Genomic DNA, 24501 nt, shown 5'->3' with positions numbered 1-24501 from the left:
CTCCGGTCAAGGCTTAGCGGTTGATTGGGCAGGCTGGACCGGTGCAGTGATAAGCATGGTGTCGTTTGTGATATTCAAGAGAAAGTCTTTGACCGATCGACCATGTTCGTTGCCGGTTTCCGCATACGTGTAGTGGAGTACTCCAGTAATAGCTACCCGACTGTCGTCCATGATCAGTCGAGACAAAGAATGTGTATGCACAATGTGCCTGGAAAATAAGAAGTGACCAAATTAACGTGTACACACGCTGCTGGTCGCAAAACGACGGTCCAGTGAGAAAGCTGCGGCCACACATGTCAACATCCACGATTCGAATTTGTACATAAGCAAATATGATTGGTCTACATTAGCTCCAAGCCACTGTTGATACTCAGGTCTGTAAGATATTATAGGAAAGTTCTTATTTAAAGTAGGAAAAGTACGTATGCTATATCCATGACGTTACATAACCCGATTGTCCCCACCAAGTGATTGAGTGCTACACTGAACTTTGTCAAGTACGTGAGATCCCTTAGGGAAGATGGAAACAATCCACTAACATATCATTAACCTCCTGTCACGACTTTGTTGCTCCCAGATACGACATGGTTTCTCCCGGATACGGTATTGTTGCTCCCAGATACCGTATTGTGACTTCCAGATACTTTATGGAAGCTCCCGGACACATTATTGTCGTCCCCAGATACAGCATTGTTGTTGTCAGTTACAATATGGTTTCTCCCGGATACGACATGGTTGCTCCCAGTTAAGACATTGTCACTTCCCGTTACGACGGTGTTGAAGCTCCCAGACACAGTATTGTTGTTCCCCGATATGACAGTGTTGTCATTCCCAGACACAGTATTGTTTCGCCCAGATAAGACCGAGTTGTTGGTCCCAGATATTGTATTTGGTTGTACGGCGAGAGTTCTTCTGTTAGGCTTCACATCCAATGGCATGCTAGTGAAAGCCATACCTAGTAAATGACCTGTGGTGGTGAGGCCCTTGAGGTTGGGCAGCTCGCCAACCAATGAATTATGTGAGAGATCCAAGTAGAGAAGGTGGTCAAGCTCACCAATCCACGATGGGATGGTGCCGACCAGTCTGTTGTTGGCAAGGTTGAGTGACTCCAGCCGCGCGAGGCCGGCCAAGGATGCTCCTGTGATGGTCCCCGCAAGGCCATGCCTAGGGAGCCACAACGTGGTGACGCGGCCGCTCGCGCCATTGCAGCCAACACCTTCCCAGACGCAGCACGAGGTGCCGGACCACGCGGTGCGGAGGAGGACGCCTCCGCCGCCAAGGTTCTTGGCAAAGCCCCGCAGGGCACGGAGGTCATCGGGGTGGCAACTCGACGTTGCCGCGCACGCCGCTGGCAAGAGGAACGCCAAGAAGAGCAGCAACAGCCCCATGGATTCAGCTAGCTGTGGTATGCAAGAAACCTATTTTAGAATGCAAGTAAGTGTTGTTGGCAAAAACTGCTTGGGTGGTATATCCTATCTTATAGTGTGTGCGTGTTTGTAAGCATGCCTTGCAAGTGGTTCAGTCCTAGTCCGTCCGTGGCCTCCCAATTCAAACTTGGTTTTTGGTGTTATGTGTCGACAGAAACTGGTGGGTGGCATGGACTCAATTCAAACTTCTTCTAGCTAGCTAGCCTCCTCCATCATTGCTTGTGGTCAACTAGCTACCGCATGTAGGATCGGAGCTGAGCGGGAGAGGTAACTAGATAAGAGAGGAGATTGCCGTATGCAAGCACATTATAAGAGAGAAAGAGGGAGTCACAAAATATCCAAGGAAGATTTTATTCAAAAGAACAACACGGATAATAATTACTAGGACTACTAGATACTACTAGTATATGGTGTGGATGGCATGGAATGCAAGGGCAAATGAATCTATATGTAGACAATCATGTGTTCTACTAACATGCAAAATTGCAACTCAAAATACCTTATATTTGAGGCTGTGCAAATTTTGATACCTATAATAGTGAACAGTACAAACCCTCATAATCTTAAAATCTGACAGATTTTATCATTTTTGTGCTACCTTGAATGTATGGTATATCATGTTCAAATGTTACACAGCGGTAGAAATCAACATAGCCTACATCTAGTTTTTTTTTCAGAATTTTTTAAAACTTAGAATACTGTTTTTAAAATTTCCAAAAACACGGGCTATGTGTAGCTCGTCCTACAAAAAACTAGGTCAACATCATGGAGGAACTTATTCATTGCAACATAACTGTAAGGTAATGAGCACGCACTTCAGTACAAATTCGAGATGGCCCTCTAATATAACTTCGGCGGGAAGGTTGATGTGAGAGTTTTGGTGGCAAATGCGGAGCAAACAAAATATCTCGATTGATATTTAGGCATGTGTACAAGCAAGAAAAATGTAACATGTTGAACAGTGGAAGAAGAGGCTTCTACCGAAAATGAATGAATGATACTCTTCCTGATGGCGGTGATGGCGGCGCTCGTCCTCGGCCGATACCGGTGATGGCGGCGCTCTCGGACGTCGCTCCCCTCGTTGGAGGCATCACTGTGGAGGCCCTTCACTGCAAGTTTGTTGTTCGTGTTGTCTGTCCTGTCGGTTTCGTCCTCGGCTTGTCTTCGGCTAGGTGGTGCGCGGCCCTGGGGGTCGGCGTGGTTGTCGGAGCGGCGGCTCCGTGTTTTGCCTCCGCCTTGTTGCGTCTTGAGGTGTTTAAGGGTGTCGGCCTTGGCCACTGGGGTGGCTAGGCCGTCGGCTCGTGTGGTGCGCGGCCTCGGGGCCGGCGTGTTGTGTTGTGTTGTATCGGTTTTCGGCTGGTTTCCCTCATAAACTGGCCATTCTCTTCTCCTATATCAATGAATGGCAAGCCTCTTGCCTAGTTTCAAAAAAAAAAAAAAAAATACTCTTCCTGAAGAAGACAGAAAAATATAGGAGAGAGAGTGTGTAAGCAGTACGGTACAAGAGAATAACAAATTACGATCATAGTTGAAAACACACGCACATGCATGGAGGTTGAAAGACATCATTATTGTTCCTCTCCCGCTCTCTTTAAAAAATATCCTTCTTCTTCCTCCTCCTTAGAGTTGAGACTTGAGAGGGTTCTTCTTCAGCACAAGCAGATTGACAGTGTACTTTGCATCCTAGTTTTTTTTGGGTATTTCCTCTTTCTTTCTAAATATGTCACATGGTTAATATATATTAAAAAATTACATATTAATCTTGCATATGCAATTAATTCCAAAGAGAAATTCCCTTAACTGAAGCGCATAAGCTTCTAATAACATTACCATTTTTACGGAACACATCAATACCAGACACTTGGTAATTTGCAGACTTCTTTCATTAGCTATGCCCACTCCAAATGGGAGTTTAGAGCATTGCAATGGACAGACATATATAAGACCAAAGTGCACACATATTAGAAGGCTAACAGAAATGGTACCAAATGTAATATCATCTTGTTTGATAAGTCGATGGTTCTGAACTGAACATGAACATGAACATGAACATGAACAAAAAGAAGTGTCTATATAGACCATTATTTTTTTCTCTAGAGGACAATACTACAAAGCCATGGCAAAACGTATTCATCTGGAGTAGTATAAAATTTTACTGAGGTTTGGAGGGAACCCGCTAATAGGTGCCGGAGGATGTTGATCAGTACACACGGCAAGGCACTCCTGGCCGCCACTGACCATTGCAATACCATGTTCACAGAATGCCTTGATACACCACACCTCTGAACATTATCGCGTGTGCTGTTGCCAGACAATTGTGTACTAATGTCAGTACCTATCTTTTACTATCAGTTGATCTCAGTTTCAGAGCACAGCCACTGAATCTGAAATAGTATATGCATCGTTCAAATAAACCAGTTTTACTATCTTGCATCATTCCTTCAGTTTGCTGTGAAAAGTTGTTCTCCAGTAAATTAAGTACATATCAAAACAGTTGAAACTAAGATTATTTGGTACCTACATGTAGTATTCAGACTATTTGTTACGTGTATGAATTACATGAAGCATCAATAGGAATTGATAAAAACCGTAAAATATCAGCGAGGAGCAGACCTTGCAAATACAAGGTTGCTGCACCGATCCTAAGCCACAGAAGCAAATCTGAAGTCAAATGTACCGAAGGGGTCACAGTATGTCGGTGTATCATTACACCCCAAGTACAGAACAACAGAAGAAGTGTAGTTGGGAGATACTTGTCTCGCTCCTTCAATGCCACTGAAATAAAAAAAAAATCTTGCTTTTGTAAATGTCTCTTTCACTTCACTGCTGCAAGTTCATCACAACATCATAACCTGTAAATTTATAGGAACCAAGAATCCATGTTGAAACATATAAACCATCAAGAGGGATGCATCTGAGAGGACAATTAACTTACAAATTCAAGCTGAGCTGTGAGCATTCTTCCAGGAGCGGTCTTTGCTCTTAGGCATTTACACGAACAGCTTCTGTACACATCTGCAACTTCACAATGGAGGGGCAAAAGTGTTGTTGTAGATCGAGGGTGGAGTCGGAAAGAGATGTTCAAGGAAGGCAGCCGTGGGAAAAAGAAAGCACAACCAATCACATTGTTGTGGCCTGCAACCTTCATGGCGACAAATGTCCTCCACTCTAGGTCTGGATGCCGTGCTCAAGATTCCTCTGCTCCTATCATGGGTAAGTTGACGCGATGACAATGCTGCGTGAGACGAAGGCAGTGCTGCTCCCGGTGAGGACGACGACGCAAGATCGGGGTGTAGATCAAGTTGGGAGGTGGTAGGTCAATGTGGAGCTCGGGGTGTGACGCGGTAGGTCGAGGTGGAGCTTGAGGCACTTCCAGCGGCCCCGAGCGTCGCATCTTCCTCGGCCGCGCCACCTCCTGGGGTGTTCCGTTCGCCATCGCCATCGAGGGCAGAGCTCCAGCAGCCCCTCCTGCTTGCGCCGGCGATGCAATGCTCCTTCTGGGCTGTCCAGGGAGGCGGAGAGGCGTCGAGGCTAGGGGTTGGAGAAGAGCAGGCGGCCAGGGAGGCGGAGCAGTGCTGCCAGACACGGTAGGAGAAGAACACGTGGATTGGAGAGGAGCAGCGTGCGAGGCAATTGGGTGGCTAGGGTTTGGTACGCCCCTTTTATACGTCACAGTAAAAACGAGTGGACGGTCAGGATTCACGAGAGGCAAGATCTATGGCCAGTTAATTCTAATTTATCGGGTGACTCCATGAGATCCCCTATTATACATTTAGATTGCCACTGACAAATGAGAGGAACACCACGGATCTCACAGCCCCAAAAAAGAACACGGTGGTATACGTACTCGACTTGGAGTCAAACATAGTTAGATGGATATTTTATTTTATTTTGTTCAGGTGAACGTACCATCACGTCTTGACTGAAAATTGCAAGCTCTAGGAATGGCACGTCGTTGCCAAAAAATTATCTGGAGGTCGTCACTGTCCTTCCGTAATCTGCATGCCACACGCGCCATCTAGTTTGGAGCTCCGACAAGAAATTATCGCTGCCAAATGAGAGGAATACCACGGATCTCACGGCCCCGAAAAAGAATGCGCTGGTACACGTACTTGACTTGGACTCAAACAAAGTCGATGGATATTTTTGGTCAGGTGAAGTACCATCACGAGCCAACACGTCATACTTTATATCGTTCTGACTGTAACTAGCAAATTACTCGTGCTTCGCTACGGAATCATAATAATAACAACACAAAAGTATTTAATGTATGATTTTTTATAATATTACAGTGTGTTGCACCAGAAAAATATATTATCAAATGTTATCCTGTTTGTCACATCTTCTTCTATTTATAGCAAAGGCAATCATACTAATAAGATTAGATTGTAAGTGCGTTGCAACGTGGTGACGCAAAATCCAGAAACACAAAACAACACAGTCATCTTCTTTCAAATAGTCAGCAAATAGAACCTGGCAAGGGCATTATTTATCCATATTTGCTATACGGATATAAGCAATTAAGTACACCCATGTTCAGTTAGGTATTGACAGATATATTTGTGCAGTGCTCTGAATATTATATTTCAGCAGTAGCTAACTTGATATACTTATTTTTAGATGATGAAGAGTTGGCAAGATGAACTGGGTGTCGATAGATGAACAAACAACTAAACAAAACATGACACAATGAAGCTCAGACAACATGGTATCAATTTCAATGGATAAATTAACCAAGCCGTCAGAATATATGATGAATCTTGGCCAGTTTCAGATATATGCAGCATGCATGCAGGAAACATAAGAGACTCTCACAATATCCAACTATCTCTTGAAATTTGTAACATGATACCACATTGTAAAATTCATTTTTTTACTTGAACAGAAGGCATCAATTAAGTTGTTAGGGGACATTTTCTGCCCAGATGTCAAATATATGAATAGAAGACATGAAGTAATTTATTCCATCGAAGAAGGCCCAGGAAATAATCCAATCCTTCCAAAGCAAAGCAGGCAACCAAATCGACTCTCACCTTTTCCAGCGACAGCATAAGGAATTCCTAGTCCGCTGTATTCAAGATCGCTATCTGCCATTTGCTCATGCGCTTTGTGATTGCTCTTGCTGCGCTGTGCCGCCTTGCGTTGAGGTGGCCGGCGTGTGTGCGCATCATGCCATTTGTTCATTTCAGAAGTGTAAAGGTGATCTTCCGGCCGGACTTCTCCCTGTGCGTGGGCTGCAGCGAGATGGGCACCGACAAGCTGCTGTCGCAGTTGGCGAATGGCGCCGGGGAGTAAGAACACACACACACACAGCTGGTTAGGGGCACCACGGACCAGCGACGACAAGTCCGGCTGCAGCTCCACTTAGTCCAGGCTGAGTTGTCGTACCCATCGTCTATCTTCTCCAGCGCCACATGGATGGTTGCCACGCCGTCAACCGGCACGCCGGTCACCTAGCCCGTTGTGGCCGTGAAGAGACGACGTTTCCGAAACTCCATCAAGTATATTTGAGTAGGGTATGATAGAACGAAGGCTAGGGTTTAGTTTGGAGGGGAACGCACACCTCAATCGGGTGGCTTGTCATTGATTTATATAGTGTACATTGTACAGAGTTTACAAGGTTTACAATACCAGCCATACTGGCCTATCTACATGCGTATACAAATACGTAGTCTATCACCCTCCCTCAATCTCAACCTGGTCTACAAGATTGAGATTGCGTCTACATGCCTGAAACAAGGGCAGAGGTAGCGCCTTTGTAAATATATCTGCTAGTTGATCTTTCGACGAGATGAACTTGATAGAAAGGAGCTTCTGAGCTACTCTTTCACGTACGAAATGAAAGTCAACCTCAATGTGTTTGGTACGTGCGTGAAACACCGGATTGGAGGACAAATAAGTGGCTCCAATATTATCACACCATAAGACCGGAGGATTGCCTTGTCGAATACCAAGCTCCCGAAGCAACGCCTGCACCCATATAAGCTCAGACGTGGCATTAGCCAATGCTTTATACTCAGACTCCGTGCTAGAGCGAGAAACTGTGGGTTGCTTTCGAGCACTCCAGGCGATCAAATTACGCCCATAGAATATGGCATAGCCCCCGGTTGATCGCCGATCATCAGGATCACCAGCCCAGTCCGCATCAGAAAAGGCAGACAACAAATCATTCGTCGACTGTCGAAGAGAGAGACCATGACCAATAGTCAACCGAACAAATCGAAGAATCCGCTTGACCGCTGTCCAATGAGAGCACCGTGGGGCATGTAAGAACTGACACACACGATTGACAGCAAAAGCAAGATCTGGCCGGGTGATGAGAAGATACTGTAGACCACCAACAATGCTACGATACCGAGTGGCTTCATCGACAGTCAACAACGTACCATCAGTGGCAGAGAGCTTATCGGTAGGGACCATGGGTGTAGTAGCGGGGTTACACTTGAGCATGCCAGCACGACGAAGAAGCTCAAGTGCATACTTGGGCTGAGATAGCGTGAGCGATGAACCAGCACGATGAACCTCCAATCCCAAGAAATAGTGATGCGGACCCAGATCCTTGACCGAAAAATCAGTACTAAGACCGGCAACAAGACGATCAGCAGCTGCAACAGATGAACTGATAACAATCATGTCATCAACATAGACCAGCAGATAAACTGTCACATTAGATCGCTGAAGGATGAATAAAGATGTATCCGCGGAAGAGGGCACAAAACCAAGAGTAGAAAGAACACCAGTGAGCCGAGTATGCCATGCGCGAGGGGCTTGCTTCAAGCCATAGATCGCCTTAACTAGACGACAGAGATGATGTGGACGATGTGGATCCTGAAAACCGGGAGGCTGACGCATATATACTTCCTCTTCAAGAACTCCATTGAAAAAAGCATTCTGAATATCAAGCTGTCGGAGATGCCATCCACAACTAACTGCAATAGACAACAAGAGACGAATAGTGGTGGGTTTTACAACTGGACTGAAAGTCTCCTCATAGTCGAGACCATAGCGTTGCTTAAACCCCTTAGCAACCAGACGCGCCTTATAACGCTCAATCGACCCATCTGCATGACGCTTAATTTTGAACACCCATTTGGAGTCAATAACATTAATGCCAGTGGTAGGAGGAACCAGATTCCACGTATTATTCCGGAGAAGAGCCCAAAATTCCACATCCATTGCAGTTTTCCAATCAGGAGACCGAAGAGCAGTTTGTAGATCACGAGGTTCAGAATCAGAAAGCACCTGTGACATCCGCGTCGCAACCCAGGAGACAGTGCCGTCAGTCCAGATCTTTGGCTGACGAATATTGTTGCGGAGCCGTGTAACAGGACCAGTGGGAACCGGTGGAGCAGGAGGTGGGGACGCAGCCCCAGACGAAGTGGCCTCAGAGTGGGCCGAGCTAGGTTCCGACCCAGGCGAGGGAGGTGAACTGTGGCCACCATCTGAACGGGCTTTGGATGATGGCGTGGGCGACCCAGGCACGCTGAGCACATCAGGATCGCTCCTGTTTGCATGGCCATGCACATCATCGTTGTGATCAACGTTAGCATGTGTGGATGCTGAATTGTCTTCATCCAATTGCAATTCCAGCCGAGCTCCTCTCCCAATACCTGCATGATTAGGCAACAAAACAGCAGGATGCGCAATATCTCGAAATTGGTCAAAAGTGACAGGAGAAGAAGACTCTGGTGTAGGAACAGTGTTGGATATGGCAGAAAACGGGAACAGATTTTCATCGAAAACGACATCTCGAGAAATATAGATACGATTTGTGGGAACATGGAGACACTTGTACCCTTTATGAAGGGAGCTATATCCAAGGAAGACACATTTTTTGGAACGATACTCGAGCTTGTGTTTGTTATATGGACGAAGGTGTGGCCAACACGCACAACCGAAGACTTTGAGAAATGTGTAGTCCGGGACCTCACCAAGCAAAGCCTCAAGGGGTGTTTTCATATCAAGAACACGAGTAGGAAGCCTATTGATAAGAAAACAAGCTGTAGTAACCGCATCACTCCAAAACCGAAAAGGGAGGGATGCATGTGCAAGAAGTGTGAGACCAGTTTCAACAACATGTCTATGTTTTCTTTCAGCAACACCGTTTTGTTGATGTGTATGAGGACAAGAAACGCGGTGACTAATGCCAATGTTCTGAAAGAAAGAATTAAGTTTAATGTATTCTCCACCCCAGTCTGTTTGAACATGAACAATTTTATGATCAAGAAGGCGCTCAACATGCTTTTGAAACTGCAGAAAGATATGAAACACGTCGGACTTACGTTTGAGCAAATAAAGCCAAGTGAAGCGACTGAAGCCATCAACAAAACTGACATAATATTGGTGTCCACTCACAGAAGTTTGGGCAGGACCCCATACATCAGAAAAGATAAACTCCAAAGGAGCAGAAATTACTCTTTCCGAAAGCGAAAACGGTAACTGATGACTCTTGCCTTGCATACAGGCATCACAAACTGAACTATTTTTATCTAACAACGCCGGAAGTTCATGGCGACTTAAGACATGCTGAATAATTGGAGACGCTGGATGACCTAGACGACAGTGCCACTTTTCTCGCGACACCCGAACACCACTGAAGACACTGCTGAAAGCTTGGCGCCCAAAAGGAGGATCAAACTTGTACAGCTCACCGCAGCAACGTCCTCTAAGAATTTGTTCCCTCGTGCCCCGATCCTTAACAATCAAATCAAAAGGATGAAATTCAGCAAAAACGTTATTATCTCGAGTAAGTTTCTTGACTGAGAGAAGATTGCGTGTAACATCAGGAACATGGAGGACATTGGTGAGACGAAGTGGTGATGAAGATTGTGTGGGAAGTGAAGATTGACCAACATGGAGTATGCGCATACCTGAACCGTTTGCGGTGTGGACTTGATCCTTGCCTTGGTAGGGCTCCTTCATGTGCAGCTTTGCCAACTCATTGGTCAGATGATCCGTGGCTCCGGTGTCTGCATACCAACTTGGGTCGACAGGGTAAGATGGAGTATGGCCCTGAGTAGCTGAAGCTGCTTGACGTTCAGCAAACTTTTCGTTGTAGCCGACGCCCCGAAACTCGCGCTTAAAACGCTTGAAGCAGTTGGAAGCAATATGATCAAGCTTGCCACATAACTGACATGTTGGCCTGTTTCCTCCTCCACTATTGCTGGCACCCGAGTTGAAGTGACTGAAGTTATTGTTGACAGGTGACGGCGCGAAGGATGGTGGCGAGGGAAGTATAGGGCGCGGTCCACCAGTACCGCTGAAGCCACCATGACTGCTGCCATAGTGTCCACTGTAATTGCCATTACCACCATATGGCTTTCCTTGGTCACATCCATCTGAGCGATACGACTTAGCGCTGTTTCTCCCAAACGATGCAGCATTCGCTGAGTGCAGACCAGCCTGAAGTTCAGCCTTGCGATCCTCCATCCGTTGCTCTGTACTCAAGAGCTGAGCATATAGATCACGTATGGGGATAAGAGTAGTGCGATTGTTAATAACCGCAACGAGTGGGTCATAGTCCTCATCAAGTCCATCCAAAACGTACGTGATGAACTCCTCATCTCCAAGTGGCTTCCCGATCGAGGCGAGGGTATCAGCGCAGGACTTGATCTTGTTGAAGTAAGCCGAAACTGAAGGAAAATCAACCTTTTTGGTTTTGTTCAGCTGACGCTTGATCTGCATGGAACGCGCCGTGGACTGAGCTGAGAAGCTGCCGGCAAGAGTACTCCATGCTTCATGAGACGTGGCGGCGGGATGGATCATGCCAACCACTGATTCAGTTGAAGTGGCGAGGATCGAAGACAATATTGCCTGATCTTGCTGCAGCCACGCGATGTAGGCAGGATTGACGATGACCGGAGGAGCCCCAGCTTCAGAGGCCTGGGGGTTGGGCACCGTCTGTGAGGGCGCCGGAAAGCTGCCGTCGACATAGCCGAAGAGTAGATGGCTGCAGAGAACCGACATCACCTGAGCCTTCCAGAAGAGGTACGACTCAGGGGAGAGCTTGATGGGGATCAGGTTTGCGAAGTTGAACGGCGCAGACGTGCCGCCGCTGGAGGAGCTGCCGGCGGGGAGAGACATGCCCGACGGAGCAGTTAGCGCCTTGGACAGCGCGTCGGTGATGGCGGTGCTGGTCGAGGGAGTCATCGCCATGGAGTAGACGAAGGTGGAGGCGGAAGCTTTAGAATAGATCGCCCGTGGGCTCTGATACCATGATAGAACGAAGGCTAGGGTTTAGTTTGGAGGGGAACGCACACCTCAATCGGGTGGCTTGTCATTGATTTATATAGTGTACATTGTACAGAGTTTACAAGGTTTACAATACCAGCCATACTGGCCTATCTACATGCGTATACAAATACGTAGTCTATCAGGGTATACGATCTACATATGCTGCCGTAGCGTACGAATTTGTTTGGGATTCCGGAAGGCGATAGATTTTGACGAATCACGTCCAATCCTGGTGAATTCATATGAGTTGCCCGCCCGCATCAGTGACGAGCGACAGCGAACGGCGAACGGCGACACGAGGCCTGGTGATGTAGTCCACTCAACATGGCTGTATGGCGCCTGGCTGCTCCAAACGAATTCGATTCGATGCCGGCGAAAAGCTCTGTCGGCGCACCAAAAAAGGCTATTGCCGGTGCACCAGAGCCCGCCGGTGGGAACACGCTGGTGGTAATGAGTTACCGCCAGCGCACCAGTTGGTGCGCCAGCAGTAACACAAATTATCCCCGGCGCACCAAGCTTGGTGCGCCGGCGATATGTTTTTTCAAAATTCAAAAAAAGGCCAATCCAGATCTAGATCTAGCTCGTTTTCATCTATCTCGGGTTCGTCCTCGAAAACGGTGGCCATGCACCGCCTTGTTGTCGTTGTTGCGCCGGTGTAGGAGTGGGAGGAGAAGGATGAAGATGAGGCCGGAGGTGGTGATTTAGGAGGAGGAGGAGGAGGCCGGAGGTGGTGGTTTAGGAGGAGGGGGAGGAGGATGAGGCCGGAGGTCGTGGTTTAGGAGGAGGAGGAGGAGGAGAAGATGGCCGGAGGTGGAGGTGGATGAGGAGAAGGAGAAGGCCAGAGGTGGAGGTAGAGGCCCGAGGTGGAGGAGGTCACCAGAGTAGGAGGAGGTCACCGGAGTAGGAGGAGGAGGCCGTCGGTGAGGATTACAAGGAGAAGAGGAGGAGCGAAAGAGGAGAAAGGGGAGAAGTGAGGAAGGAGAAGAGGAAGGGGGAACGGCTTGAATATATAGTCTTGGTTACCGCCGGCGCATCTAATACGGCGGTGCGCCGGGGGTATTTTTTTAATTTTTTACCAAAATCTAAAAGCTAAAAAAAATCCTATTTCTATTTTGAATTTGATGAATCCATTTTTTATCCAAACGACCACAGGTCGTTGAATTCAGATAGGAAATTTCGGTGCAGGGAGGGAAAATTGCATCTCCCCTTACTGCCGGCGCACCACCATGTGTGGTGATGCGTCGGCAGTAAGGTAGCCTCGATGTTCAACTTCGCCTGGAACCTGGTTCACCCTTATCCCCGGCGCACTAAATTTTTTCTGCGCCAGCGGTATTGTGTCATCACCGGCGCAGCGGAAACATGGTGCGCCGGTACTATTTAGCCCAGGCAGGCACAGATTTTGGTGCGCCGGCAATAAGGTTTGCGGCTATAGGCCTTTTCCTAGTAGTGTTGGTGCTGGGAACCACAGCTGTGCATGCGGATTGGGACGGGCGGAGTCAAGTTTTTTTATATTGGCAAGGCCTCTACGATGGCAGCGCCTTCCGATTTCCGGATGATGCACGTTGTGGAAAGGCTATCAGTTTCGGGACCACCCACACCATAGGCGTTTTATGATTCATCGTTTCGATATGTATTTCGTCTAGTTTTTATATTTTTGGTTTCAGACTTTTTGAACGGCTGTGTGCATCCTGATTATGCAGATGCTGGATGTAATTGCTTTCCCAAAAGTAATAAAGCATCCTTTATCGAAAAAATCAGTTTCGGGACGATTCACGTGAGGGGACGATTCACGTGAGGAGCCGGCGGGTGCTTTGCTGGCAAGGGAGAGAGAGCTCTTGTCTCACGATTCCATCCGGACGAAGACGATCCGATTTGTCCGGTTTTTGACGTTCGGGTGGGGCACGACCTGTTTCAGTTTAAATTAAAGATCTATATTATAATCTATTTATCTATCTATTATATAATTAAGACACAAGACAAAGAACGGTCCAGATTGATACATAACGATTCGCACAAATCAATGACGTAGGCTATAAAAGTCCAGATCGATTACGGTTTCAAAAAAAAAAGGTCCAGATCGATTACGGTTTCAAAAAAAAAAAGACCAGATCGATTACGTCTGCTAACAGTATACGGCCTCCGGCTCGGGGCAATCCCCGATAACCCCCGGCCCCACATGTCAGCGACACAAAGGGGGGCATATGATGGAAGGCGCGCGAACTGGGGGGGGGGGGGGGGGTTATCGGGTATTTTCCCCTCCGGCTCATGACCTAAAAAAAATCATACAGTTCCGGATATTATCACCATCGGGGCGCCGCCGCCACTTCAATGCCGTTGTCGCCGTTGTCTCTCCTTCTGTTTTTGCTAGAAGCCGGATGCATATCGAACCTCCGCGGCTAAGGGCATCTCCAACCGCGCGACCCAAACCGCGCCCGCGCGTCCGTTTGGGTCGAGCCGGACAAAAACGCGGCCCAGCGCACGGACCAATTGAAAGTGCATGGAGCCCCCATGTGTGGTTTTGGTAATTAATGACAATTCCTATGGACTAATGTTTGCATTTGAGTTATATTTGTAGGAGTTGTCCATAGGCAATTCTTGAACCATATGTTGGCTTCAAGGTTGCAATAAGAAGAATTTGATGAAGGATATCAAGTGTCAAGTATGTCTTGAAGATGAATATGAAGTGAGCCCTCAAGTTACTTCAAGACATCAATATGATGAAGAATGAAGAATGAAGAATGAAGTGCAAGTTCAAGATGAGCCATCTCGAAGAGATCCTTTGCTTGAGTCTTGCCATCCATATGGTGATCATGAATATGTGAAGATGCGCCGAAGAAGAAGCTCTCCCATGGTGGATTATGGGGGAGCAATCCACATGGTGGTCATGGTTATGTGAAGATGCGCCGAAGAAGAAGCTCTCCCATGGTGGATTATGGGGGAGCAATTCACAAGACTTCGTCAAGCAAGCACAAGCAAGAAAGGCGTTCCATCTTGTTGAGGTCAAGATCGTCGTAATCAAGCTCAAGTGGAATGCGCAAGTATAAGGTTTGCTCTTGATAGGGTTTCTTTCTCACCGGTCTCATAGTGTAGTTGGAGACCGGTTTATAGTTTAGTTGCCGTACTATCAAGAGGGCTCTCGAGTGAGTAACTCGATCGTATCGTTTGGAGAGAGCTCAAACCTTTGCATCCTTGCATCATCTTTCTTGGTTGTTATTTGGACCTTATCCATGTGATGTTTTAGAGCTTGTGCTTATTCTCATGACAAGCTCTAGTTCATCGAAAACGGATTTCGCATAGATCACTTGTTGCGTTTTCGAGTTTGGTTCATCATATTTCTTTGTTGTTATTTGGATCTTATCCATGTGATGATTTAGAGCTTGTGGTTATTCTCATGACAAGCTCTAGTTCATCAAGAATGGTTTTTTGCACGGGCAACTTGTTGCATTTTCGAGATTGGAGGTTTTACCGGTATGTCTTTTTTAGATAGGTCAAACCTTTCATCATTTGTTTCTATCCTCCCTTGTTGGACTATGATGGTTTCCTGCATGATCTTGTAGAGCTTATTCCTAACTTCAAAACAAGCCCAAGATCATCAAAATCGGAGTCCGGATGCTAAAGTTATGCCCGTTTTAGTTTTGGTGTTTCTGCAGTTTGCCAAGCCGGATTTTCCGGGCCGGATTATCCGGGCCGGATATTTCGGAAATATCCGGCCCCCTCGAAATCGGCTAAGGACCAGAAGAAAAGAAGCTCTGGACAGGGGCCGGACTTTTGGCCGGATTTTTACCAGGTTTTGTCCCTGAGGCCGGATAATCCGTCCCCCGGATAATCCGGCCCTGGTTTTGCCCAACGACTCGATTTTCTTGGGGGGTATAAATACCCCCTTCTTCCTCCTTGGGCTGGGGCTTCTCTCACACTCTCTCTCTCCTCCATTGTTGCACTACAGAAGCTTGCACTATCTCTCAATCCCTCCATGATTCTTGCCCCCATTCGAGGGAAAAGAGAGAGGAGATCTAGATCTACATTTCTACCAATCAAATCCATCTCTTTGTGAGTGGAACTCTCTAGATCTTGATCTTGGTGTTCTTTGTAAATTCCTTTGTTCTTCCTCTCTTATTCCCCCAATATCTTTTGTAGCTTTGTTGGAATTTGAGAGAGAAGGACTTGAGCATCTTTGTGGTGTTCTTGCCATTGCATTTGGTGCACCGGTTTGAGTTCTCCATGGTGATTCGTGGTGGTGAAAACAAGAAGGTTGTTACTCTTGGGTTCTTGGAACCCTAGACGGATTCTAGGCCTTTGTGGTGGTTTGTTGGGAGCCTCCAATTAAGTTGTGGATGTGTGCCCCAATCTTTGTGTAAGGCCCGGTTTCCGCCTCGAAGGAAATCCCTTAGTGGAACCGTGACCTAGGCCTTTGTGGCGAGGGTCACCGGAGATTTAGGTGAGGCGCCTTCGTGGCGTTCGGTGTGTGGTGTGAGTACCGCATCTTGGGGTGAGGCCTTTGTGGCATTGGTGTGCATCGAGCAACCACACCTCAAGGTGAGCCTCTTGTGGCGTTCGGGAGCACTAAGCCACCACACCTCTCCAATGGAGATTAGCACTCGCAAGAGTGTGAACTTCGGGATAAATCATCGTCTCCCGCGTGCCTCGGTTATCTCTATACCCGAGCTCTTTACTTATGCACTTTATCTTGTGATAGCCATCGTGCTTGAAGTTATATATATCTTTCTATCGCATACTTGCTTGTATTGCTTAGCATAAGTTGTTGGTGCACATAGGTGAACCTTTGCTTAGAATAAGTTGTTGGTGCACATAGGTGAACCCTAGTATATAGGCTTTGGGCTTGACAAAGTAAACGCTAGTTTTATTCCGCATTTGTTAAGCCCATCTCGTAAAAGTTTTAAACCGCCTATTCACCCCCCCCCCCTCTAGGCGACATCCGTATCCTTTCACCTATCCCTAAAACGGATGGCCACGGCGTCCGGGATGACCCAAACCCGGTCCAAATCTGGGACGAGTTTGCGTGGCCGCGGACGCCGGATGCTGGTCGCTCGCGTCCTCCCCTTGTCCGCCCCTGGCCCGCCTGTCTGTCTCTCAAAACACAAACCTCTCGCACACATCTCCCGCCGCTCCACCGCCAGCCAAGGACCGGCGATTTGGGAGAGGCGTCGACGCCGGCCACCGTCGTCGACACGCCGGCAAGCGGGGCGGAAGCATAGGTCGCGGCCCCGCGCTGCTTTCGCCGCGTCGTAGCAGAGTCGGAGGACGCCGTCGCCGTCTCCGCTGTCCTCCCACCGTCGCGAGACCTCCTGTCGAGGGTACTCCTCGCCAATGCCCTCCGATAGGGGCTTAGGGTTGACGGAATCCTGTAGGCTGACACGAGACATCGGTTCACAGACAAGAGGGGAGAGCGATTTACCCAGGTTCGGGGCTCTCGATGAGGTAAAACCCTTACGTCCTGCCTGTCTGTTCTTTGATTATGAAGACAATGGGTTACAATGGGGTGCCGAATAGTTCGGCAGAGATCTAGTCGAGATTGCTATTGCTAGGGTTACCTAGCTCTAAGCTTTTCCTGGCTAAGATTGCTAAGATTGATCGTGTCCCTCGGCAGCCCCTCTCCTGGCCTTTATATAGGAGGCCAGGTCTCAAGGGTCCTAACCGAGTACGACTAGGTTTACAGTACTTTTAGATCTAATCTTTCCTTGTTGACTGTCTCCTTGTCTTGCCCGCCAAGGTTTCTTCCGGTGCGCTGTCCAGGTGGCCCATCTAGCCTTCGGGTGTCTTCATGGGCCTCCAATTAATCAATACAGGATAGGGCAACGTCGGTTACTCGAAGGGTAGTGCCCACGTCAGTAGCCCCCGAGTGTCTAGCCGAAATTAGTTCGGGTAGAGACTAATGTACGTCTTCTCCTGATGTTCTTTGCTAATCTTGAATTTGCTCCGTCTTTATTTTATCGGGTGCGCGTCAGTGCTCCCGATGGGAGTAGCCCCCGAGTCTAGGTACGGATGCTTGTAATCCGTGCGTAGACTCAAGTTGTACCACGCGAATATTCTCCTCTGTCGATGTTTTTCGCAGGTCTTCATCCGATATATTTTCTTTATACAAAGGATAATGAGTAACGTGCCCAACTTTTGTTGGTTAACTGCCGATGGCAAAACAACGTTACCCTACACAGAATCAACTCCCCGGGCATGATCCTGGAGTGCAAAAAACTTTTATTGGGTGTGCATCATGCACTCCCGATGGGAGTGTCTGGGTGCAACAGCTTGTAACCAAGTGCAGACTCAATACTTTTTCCTTCGGCTGCTCATTCTGTCGAGTCTTCTTTTATCGGGTGTGCGTCAGCGCTCCCGATGGGAGTAGCCTCCGAGTCTAGGTTCGGATGCTTGCAATCCGTGCGTAGACTCAAGTCCTTTATCCGATGACTTTTCATGTTTCCTTCGAATGCTTCTAGTTTCTTTTTATGACGTCATTGTTGACGTGTAACTGCTGCGGGCTGATTTGACAGGTCCTGACCTGACGGGCTTGCCCTAGCTCTGTGCAATCAGTTTTTTAGGGCTTGACCACTACACGCGTAACGATCGAGGTGGCTCCTCGATTTTCGCGCAATCGTGGACGTAGTGGGCCGCCGGTTCCTCCCCTTCCTCAAGCGCCACGTGCTTACTTAACTCTTAACTTCTCCTCAAAATCTCCAAAGGGCGAAAAATTCCCAATCTTCTCCACGGTTCCGCAGTATCTCCTCATTCTTACCCTTCTTCGTTCTTTCGTCATTGTCGCGCCGCCACCACAGCTTTTCCAATCTTCCTCAGATCCCACGATGGTGAAGAAGAAGAATCCTGCCGCCGCCGCTAGCTCCACCAGCGGAGGCGCCGCCGCCAAGTCCTCCTCTTCTCTTCCGAAGGGGAGCGCTCCGGGCGCCCCTCCCCCAGCTCCGGCGCCGCCAGCGCTGCCAAGCTCAATGGTCAAACCTGGAGACTGGGTAGCATCAACCGTCACCAAGCGTGACGAGAAGAGATCCCGAAGCCTGGGATTGATATCCTCCGATGCGGGAGATGTGATCCTTCCAGGTGCGATTTCTCGGCCTGATCCTCCTGCTGGATTTACTGTGATGTTCTTATCTTTCCTTCATCGAGGCCTTTTGCTCCCCACTCACGGATTCCTCCTCCATCTCTTGCGGACGTATGAAATCCAATTATGGCAACTTACCCCCAACTCAATCCTCCATGTTGCTGTGTTCATCACCCTTTGCGAGGCGTTTCTGGGTATTGAACCTCATTTCGGGCTGTGGAAGAAGATCTTCTTGTTGTCGTCAGAAACCCACCGGCGGGCAGCGACGGGCAACACCGTAGAGCCGGGAACAACCTAGAGCTGCGGCTGGCTGAGGTCCCTCCGAGCGACGGCCCGCAAAGCCTTCTGGTCACACGTCCGATGCTGATGCAAGGGCGTGCCACCTGACCTATACCTGGTCAGGAAGGTGATGGAGATGCCTCGCTTAGTTTCCTGCATGGCATACACGTAAACATTAAATACGAGCCTCGATCGGCTCTCAGGTTATCCTGTGAATCGGCTCAGGGAGCCGATGCACCCATGATTCGTACGAGGTGCACGAATATATGGTGGTCCTGCTTGATCAAGATAAAGCTAATGAGATCTACGACGATTTAGGGTTTTCACCGCATAATCGGATCATCCTACTCACGGTTGGGCCTCGCGGCCACGCACGGTGATCGTAAGCCGATCCTAAACAAGGCCTAAAAACCAACACGAGGTTGATCCCCGGAACATCCTGTTTAGGGCCAGCGAACGACACCCTACGTGCCGCTGGATCCTCCACCCCTTCGTAAGGCCTAACTATTGCAGATATTAAACTAATCCTTGTAGAACAAGGAGCAATCGTAACGGATCAGATCTACTAAATAACGATCAAGCGGGGTGCCGCCCCCACACCTGAGATAGGTGTGAGGGCGGCTAGACATGCAAGGGTTGCGCTACGATAGCATGTTACGCGAAGAACTATGCTAACCCTAACACATCTATGATAACTACGCTGCTCGCCATCAACAAGGCTTCAGTACGAGCAACGCATGAACAACGTGGAGCTTGTGCTGCCTAGATCGCAAGATGCGATCTAGGCAGCATGTCGCTTACCGGTAGAAACCCTCGAGACGAAGGAGTTGGCGATGCGCCGAGATTGATTGGTTGGTTGAACGTTGGTTGTTGTTTATTCCATAAACCCTAGATACATATTTATAGTCCAGGGGACTTTCTAGCGTGGGAATAATCCCCACCGTGCACGATACAAACTCTAACTTTTAATCTAAGATATAATCTATCATAATTAAAGATACACGGGCAATCTAGCCCAAAACTCTTCGTGCGAGGCCGCTTCAAAGATCTCCCACGTGTAATCTTCTAAGCCCATCTCTCTTATGGCCCACCTCCTGATTTGACCAAAATCTGGTGATAACACATGCCCCCTGGTTTTGGCAATGATAATTTCAAAACCACTCTGTTTTTCCTTCGAAGGGTCATGTCATGGCAGAAAAGACCTGTCGCAGTATTCCTCATCATGATGCCTTGTCTTTCCAGCTTCTCTGCAAAATTTGATAACCTTGGCATCATTTCCTCGAAAACTGCAATGGCATTAAATTTCCACCAGGCTTCTCATTATTTAACTGTGCCGATTGATTAGCTCTCTTCATCCCCTTCCTCTGTTCCGTCCATCGGCACCAAAAAAAACCCTCTTCTCTCTCAGCCATGTCTTCTTCTTCCTCCTCTTTCGTCTCTCTCCAATCCTTCTCTTCAAGCGAGCCGGAGTGGAACTCCGATCACGCGCCAGAGAGCGACCTGCCTCTGACCGATGGGGAAGAGGACCTCACGTTCCTCATCGATGGGGAGCTGATGAGCGAAAGTGAAGACGACCTCCATCCTTGGGCGAAACCCACCTCCCCCGACGGGAAGGGGGAAGAAGTAGAGGAAGAAGAAGAAAAAGAGGAGGGCGGCCCCTCTTCCCCCGCTAAGCTTCTGCCGGCCAAGCGATTCCACGCTTGGGCGGACAGCGAAGATGATGATGATGACGAGGAGGAAGAGGAGGAGGATGAATCCTCCTCCTCCATCGGGTATCCGCCGACCAAGCGCTTCCGCTCCTGGGCGGACAGCGAGGATGATGATGACGACGAGGAGGGCGAGTCTCCAGCCAAGGGCTGGGGCAGCAGCGACGAGGAGCTTCCTGGGAGCAGCGCCGACGACATCGATGGCGGTGACGACGAGGACAGGGACGACTAGTAGAACAAGACTAGTAGTAGCAGTGCACTAGGCACCAGATCCCTCTTTTGAGAGCCATCAGCTCTTTCTTGTAAAGCCGTTCCTTTGAATTAATGAAAATTGTTCTTTCAATTCATCTTTCAATTAATCCAATTTCATTCCTCCCGCCTGTCATGCCAAGACCGATAGCAACGTATCGGATTTCTTTTCTTTTGGACGCCCGTGAAGCCGGACTCACATGCCGATTAGCCCGTCGGTCAAGCACTTCTCAATTTCAGGCTGCGATTTGATATCTGACCATAATTTTTCGCAATCCTTTAGCCGATGACTACTCATCGGCTATTTTGAAAATCCAGTCCCTTTCCTTCTCTTGCAGTGACAGGACGGTCCAAAACCTGTAAAAGCCGACGGCCTCCTTTCCCGATTCCTCTCCATAGCTTCAGTAGTCTTCTTTTGCAACACCTTACTACTTCAGAGAAAATCACACTGCAAGGCCAGTCGATGTGACTCCAATCGGCTCCAAAAACAGAGTGTTTACCAGGTTAGTTGCCCCCCGAGCCTTAATCAAGGCGAGAATACCGGCGAGGATGCACAGGTCAAACCAAAGGCTTTGACCTTAGATAATCTGGTAATCCGAGATAGCCACCCTGAAGAATCAGCCAAACTTGCCTCCATTGATCAGCTTTTTTCCACTGAACGCCGGTGTTGTAGATGAAACACCAACAGCTTGACTGACGCAAAGGGTTGTCGGCTCATTGCAGCCGAACTGAAAACCATCTTGGCGAAAAAGTGAGCCCTGAGCACATAGCCGGTAGGTCTTGGTCTTGTGTAATTGCACTAGAGTCGATGGCTGCGCATCGGCTTCGTTCCTTAGTTCTAAAGTCGATGCCCTTGCATCGGCTGTATGTCATGAATTTTTTTTTACTGGCCGATTTTTTCCTTATCGGCCCCAATATTTTACTGCATACATGTTCATCTGCGCATGTTCATCTGATTAGATGCCCCCCGAGCCGAATCTGCCAGGTGACTGCAGATATCGGCTTTGTGGTTAGCCAAGGCATTGTCTTTGTACGTCGGCTCCGATAGGACTCGTGTTGACTCTCTTCCGCCGACGTAACCGCTACCCAGTAGATCGATGTTGAACACCAGCAGAGCATGTGGTGAGGATAATTTTGGCCGATCGCTGGAATCGGCCTCCATATCTATTGAAGTGTTGACTGAAGGTTCTGTAATGCTCCTTCATAATTTTTGGGGCCGATCACAAGGATCAGCCTCGCCATGTTTGCTCATCGCTTTGTTTCAGCTACTCGGTCAGGCCGGTGGCTCTGTTGAGGTCTCGAAAATCTATAGCCACCCGCCATCGGCCGTCCTTCTTCTCCACCGGTACGATGCTTGAGAGTGCTTCGTCTGATCGTGGAGCACTAAGCTCTGTCGGAAGGACGAGCACCATGTTTGTACCAGCCGATGTTTCATCATCGGCTTTCCTCTGCTTGGGACGCCACTCCATTTTCCGTGGACGACCCTCTTTGTCCAGGGTTCGCTGAACTTTCGCAGCCAGATCAGGTCGTGCCTTCCTTAGCGTATGCAAGTATAGCCTTTCGGCTTCCTCCAGGCCGCGCAATCGCTGAACCCTGCGCTTTTGGGAACGGCTGAGTCCATCAGGGCACCACCTTGGCCGGTGGTACCTGTCTTCTTCTTCTTGTCCCTCTTCTTCTGAATCCTCGAGATCTGCCCACCGAGGGGACTCAGCGCGTTTGCTTTGTGGCGGGAGAAGCCCTAGGCGCCTGAACACGGACACGTTGGCTGCCTCCTTCTTCTTCTGGTTGCATTCTGGGCAATTGCCGATTGTGGGCAATCGGCTCAATCCTGAATCCCAGCAGTGTCTGAAGAAGGGGCAGTCCCAGTGCCTGTCGTTGTCATCTTGCTCCCTTGATTTTCCCGTGGCACGGCGCTCGTGCTCCTCCTCATCGCGATCGTGCCGACGATGTCTTCTGGCTTCTCTAGCCAGACGATCTCTCTCATCATCATCGCTGGATCGTCGGCGTTGGTCATACTGACTCACATACTTGTTGAGGAGGTGATCAGAGAGGGGTCGTTGATATCTCATGTTCTTCACTCCTCCCTCTGTGACATAGCGCTTGCCATCATGACGGAGCCGATCGCGTGGAGCGGCTTCCTCTGTGTCCTTGCTATGAGAGCAGCTGCCCTCGTCTCCATCTTTGCCAGAGTGGTTCCCAGGTCCTACCATGTTGATGCTGAACGAGGATCCTGGCTGGCAACCTTCAGGGTAAGTGCACTCTACCATGTTAACGGTGGGGAAGGGCTGGGTGTCGACCTTCATGGCGTATTGGTTGAAAATTAGACGCCCTTTTTCTATCGCCGCTTGGATGTGCTGACGCCATACCCTGCAGTCGTTGGTGGCATGGGAGAGCGAGTTATGCCATTTGCAGTATGGCTTTCCGTTCAGCTCTTGCACCGTGGGGAATTTGAGACCTTCAGGAATCGTCAACTGTTTCTCCTTGAGCAGGAGGTCGAAGATTTGCTCAGTCTTGGTCACGTCAAAATCAAATCCCCTGGGCGGGCCTGGTGGCTTTACCCATTTGCAGGATACGGGGGTTCCCTCCCGAGTCCATTCAGCCACTGCTACCTCTTGGTCTCCCGCAGGAACTTCGTCTTCCTCTGCATCGACCAGGACTACTGCACGCTTGAACTTGTCTTGGTACAGGTCCGGGTGGCGCTGTTCATATGCCGATAGTTTCTGAACCATGTGCGCCAGTGAGGGATAATCTGCTTGGGAGGCCATGTCCTTGAGCTGTGTTGCAAGGCCTGCTACTGCCAACTCGACTGCTTCTTTTTCAGTTATACGAACCGAATAACATCGGTTCCTAAGATTCCTGAAGCGCTGGATGTATTCTGTCACAGTTTCTCCGCGCTTCTGACGTAGTTGTGCTAGATCGGCAATGCCAGACTCGGAAGCCTCTGAATGGTACTGCATATGGAACTGCTCTTCCAACTGCTTCCAAGTCCGGATGGAGTCTGGTGGCAAAGAGGTGTACCATCCGAAAGCCGATCCCGTGAGGGACTGTGAGAAGAGCCTCACGCGTAGTTGATCCGACACTGAAGCCGGTCCTAGTTGCGCCAAATATCGGCCCACGTGCTCGATGGAGCTGGAACCATCTGATCCACTGAATTTGGAGAAGTCAGGGAGCCGATATTTAGGTGGTAGCGGGATCATCTCGTAGTCGTCGGGGTACGGCTTGGAATAGCCGATGGCCCTTCTTTTCGGCACCATGCCGAACTGGTCTCTCAGTATGGTACTGATCTGATCCGCTGTGCTGGCTGCAGGAGTTGAATTCTGAAGATTCGCCGGGGTGGCGTACTTAGCCAGCCATGTTTGCTTTTCCAGCTCTGAGCCAACTGCAGGAGCTGAGCTCTGGAGGTTCGTCGGGGTGGCGTACTTAGTTAGCCACGTCTGCTTCTCAAGCTCTGTCGCTGACGTTCCTCCTGTTTTCCCAGAAGTCCATGATGTTGTGGCCTGGTTTGTGAGTGCCCAGTTGCCACAGTCTGGCACATACGTGCACG

At 48.9% G+C, this 24501-nt stretch overlaps 1 protein-coding gene, 1 long non-coding RNA gene and 1 other non-coding gene across 3 annotated transcripts in view; all 3 read right to left on the bottom strand.

The window, feature by feature from the left end:
* Positions 1-24501, bottom strand: part of LOC127298990 (uncharacterized) — a 211258-nt gene that overhangs the window by 98663 nt on the left and 88094 nt on the right. The gene's annotated exons all lie outside the window — the stretch shown is intronic.
* Positions 274-1465, bottom strand: LOC127298989 (uncharacterized). The gene has a single exon (XM_051328860.2). The coding sequence runs from the start codon at positions 1386-1388 to the stop codon at positions 546-548; it is 843 nt and encodes a 280-aa protein (XP_051184820.1). The 5' UTR covers positions 1389-1465; the 3' UTR covers positions 274-545.
* LOC127305001 (small nucleolar RNA Z247) lies at positions 10862-11000 on the bottom strand. The gene has a single exon (XR_007853665.1). It is a non-coding gene; the product is annotated as a small nucleolar RNA Z247 (small nucleolar RNA).

Source organism: Lolium perenne, chromosome 5, assembly GCF_019359855.2.
Source record: "Lolium perenne isolate Kyuss_39 chromosome 5, Kyuss_2.0, whole genome shotgun sequence".
NCBI classification, from domain to species: domain Eukaryota; kingdom Viridiplantae; phylum Streptophyta; class Magnoliopsida; order Poales; family Poaceae; genus Lolium; species Lolium perenne.
This window is presented reverse-complemented; position numbering and strand designations above follow the sequence as displayed.

Excerpts from the sequence above, each read along its gene's own strand:
- LOC127298989 (XM_051328860.2), bottom strand. The coding sequence starts at position 1,388 with ATGGGGCTGTTGCTGCTCTTCTTGGCGTTCCTCTTGCCAGCGGCGTGC.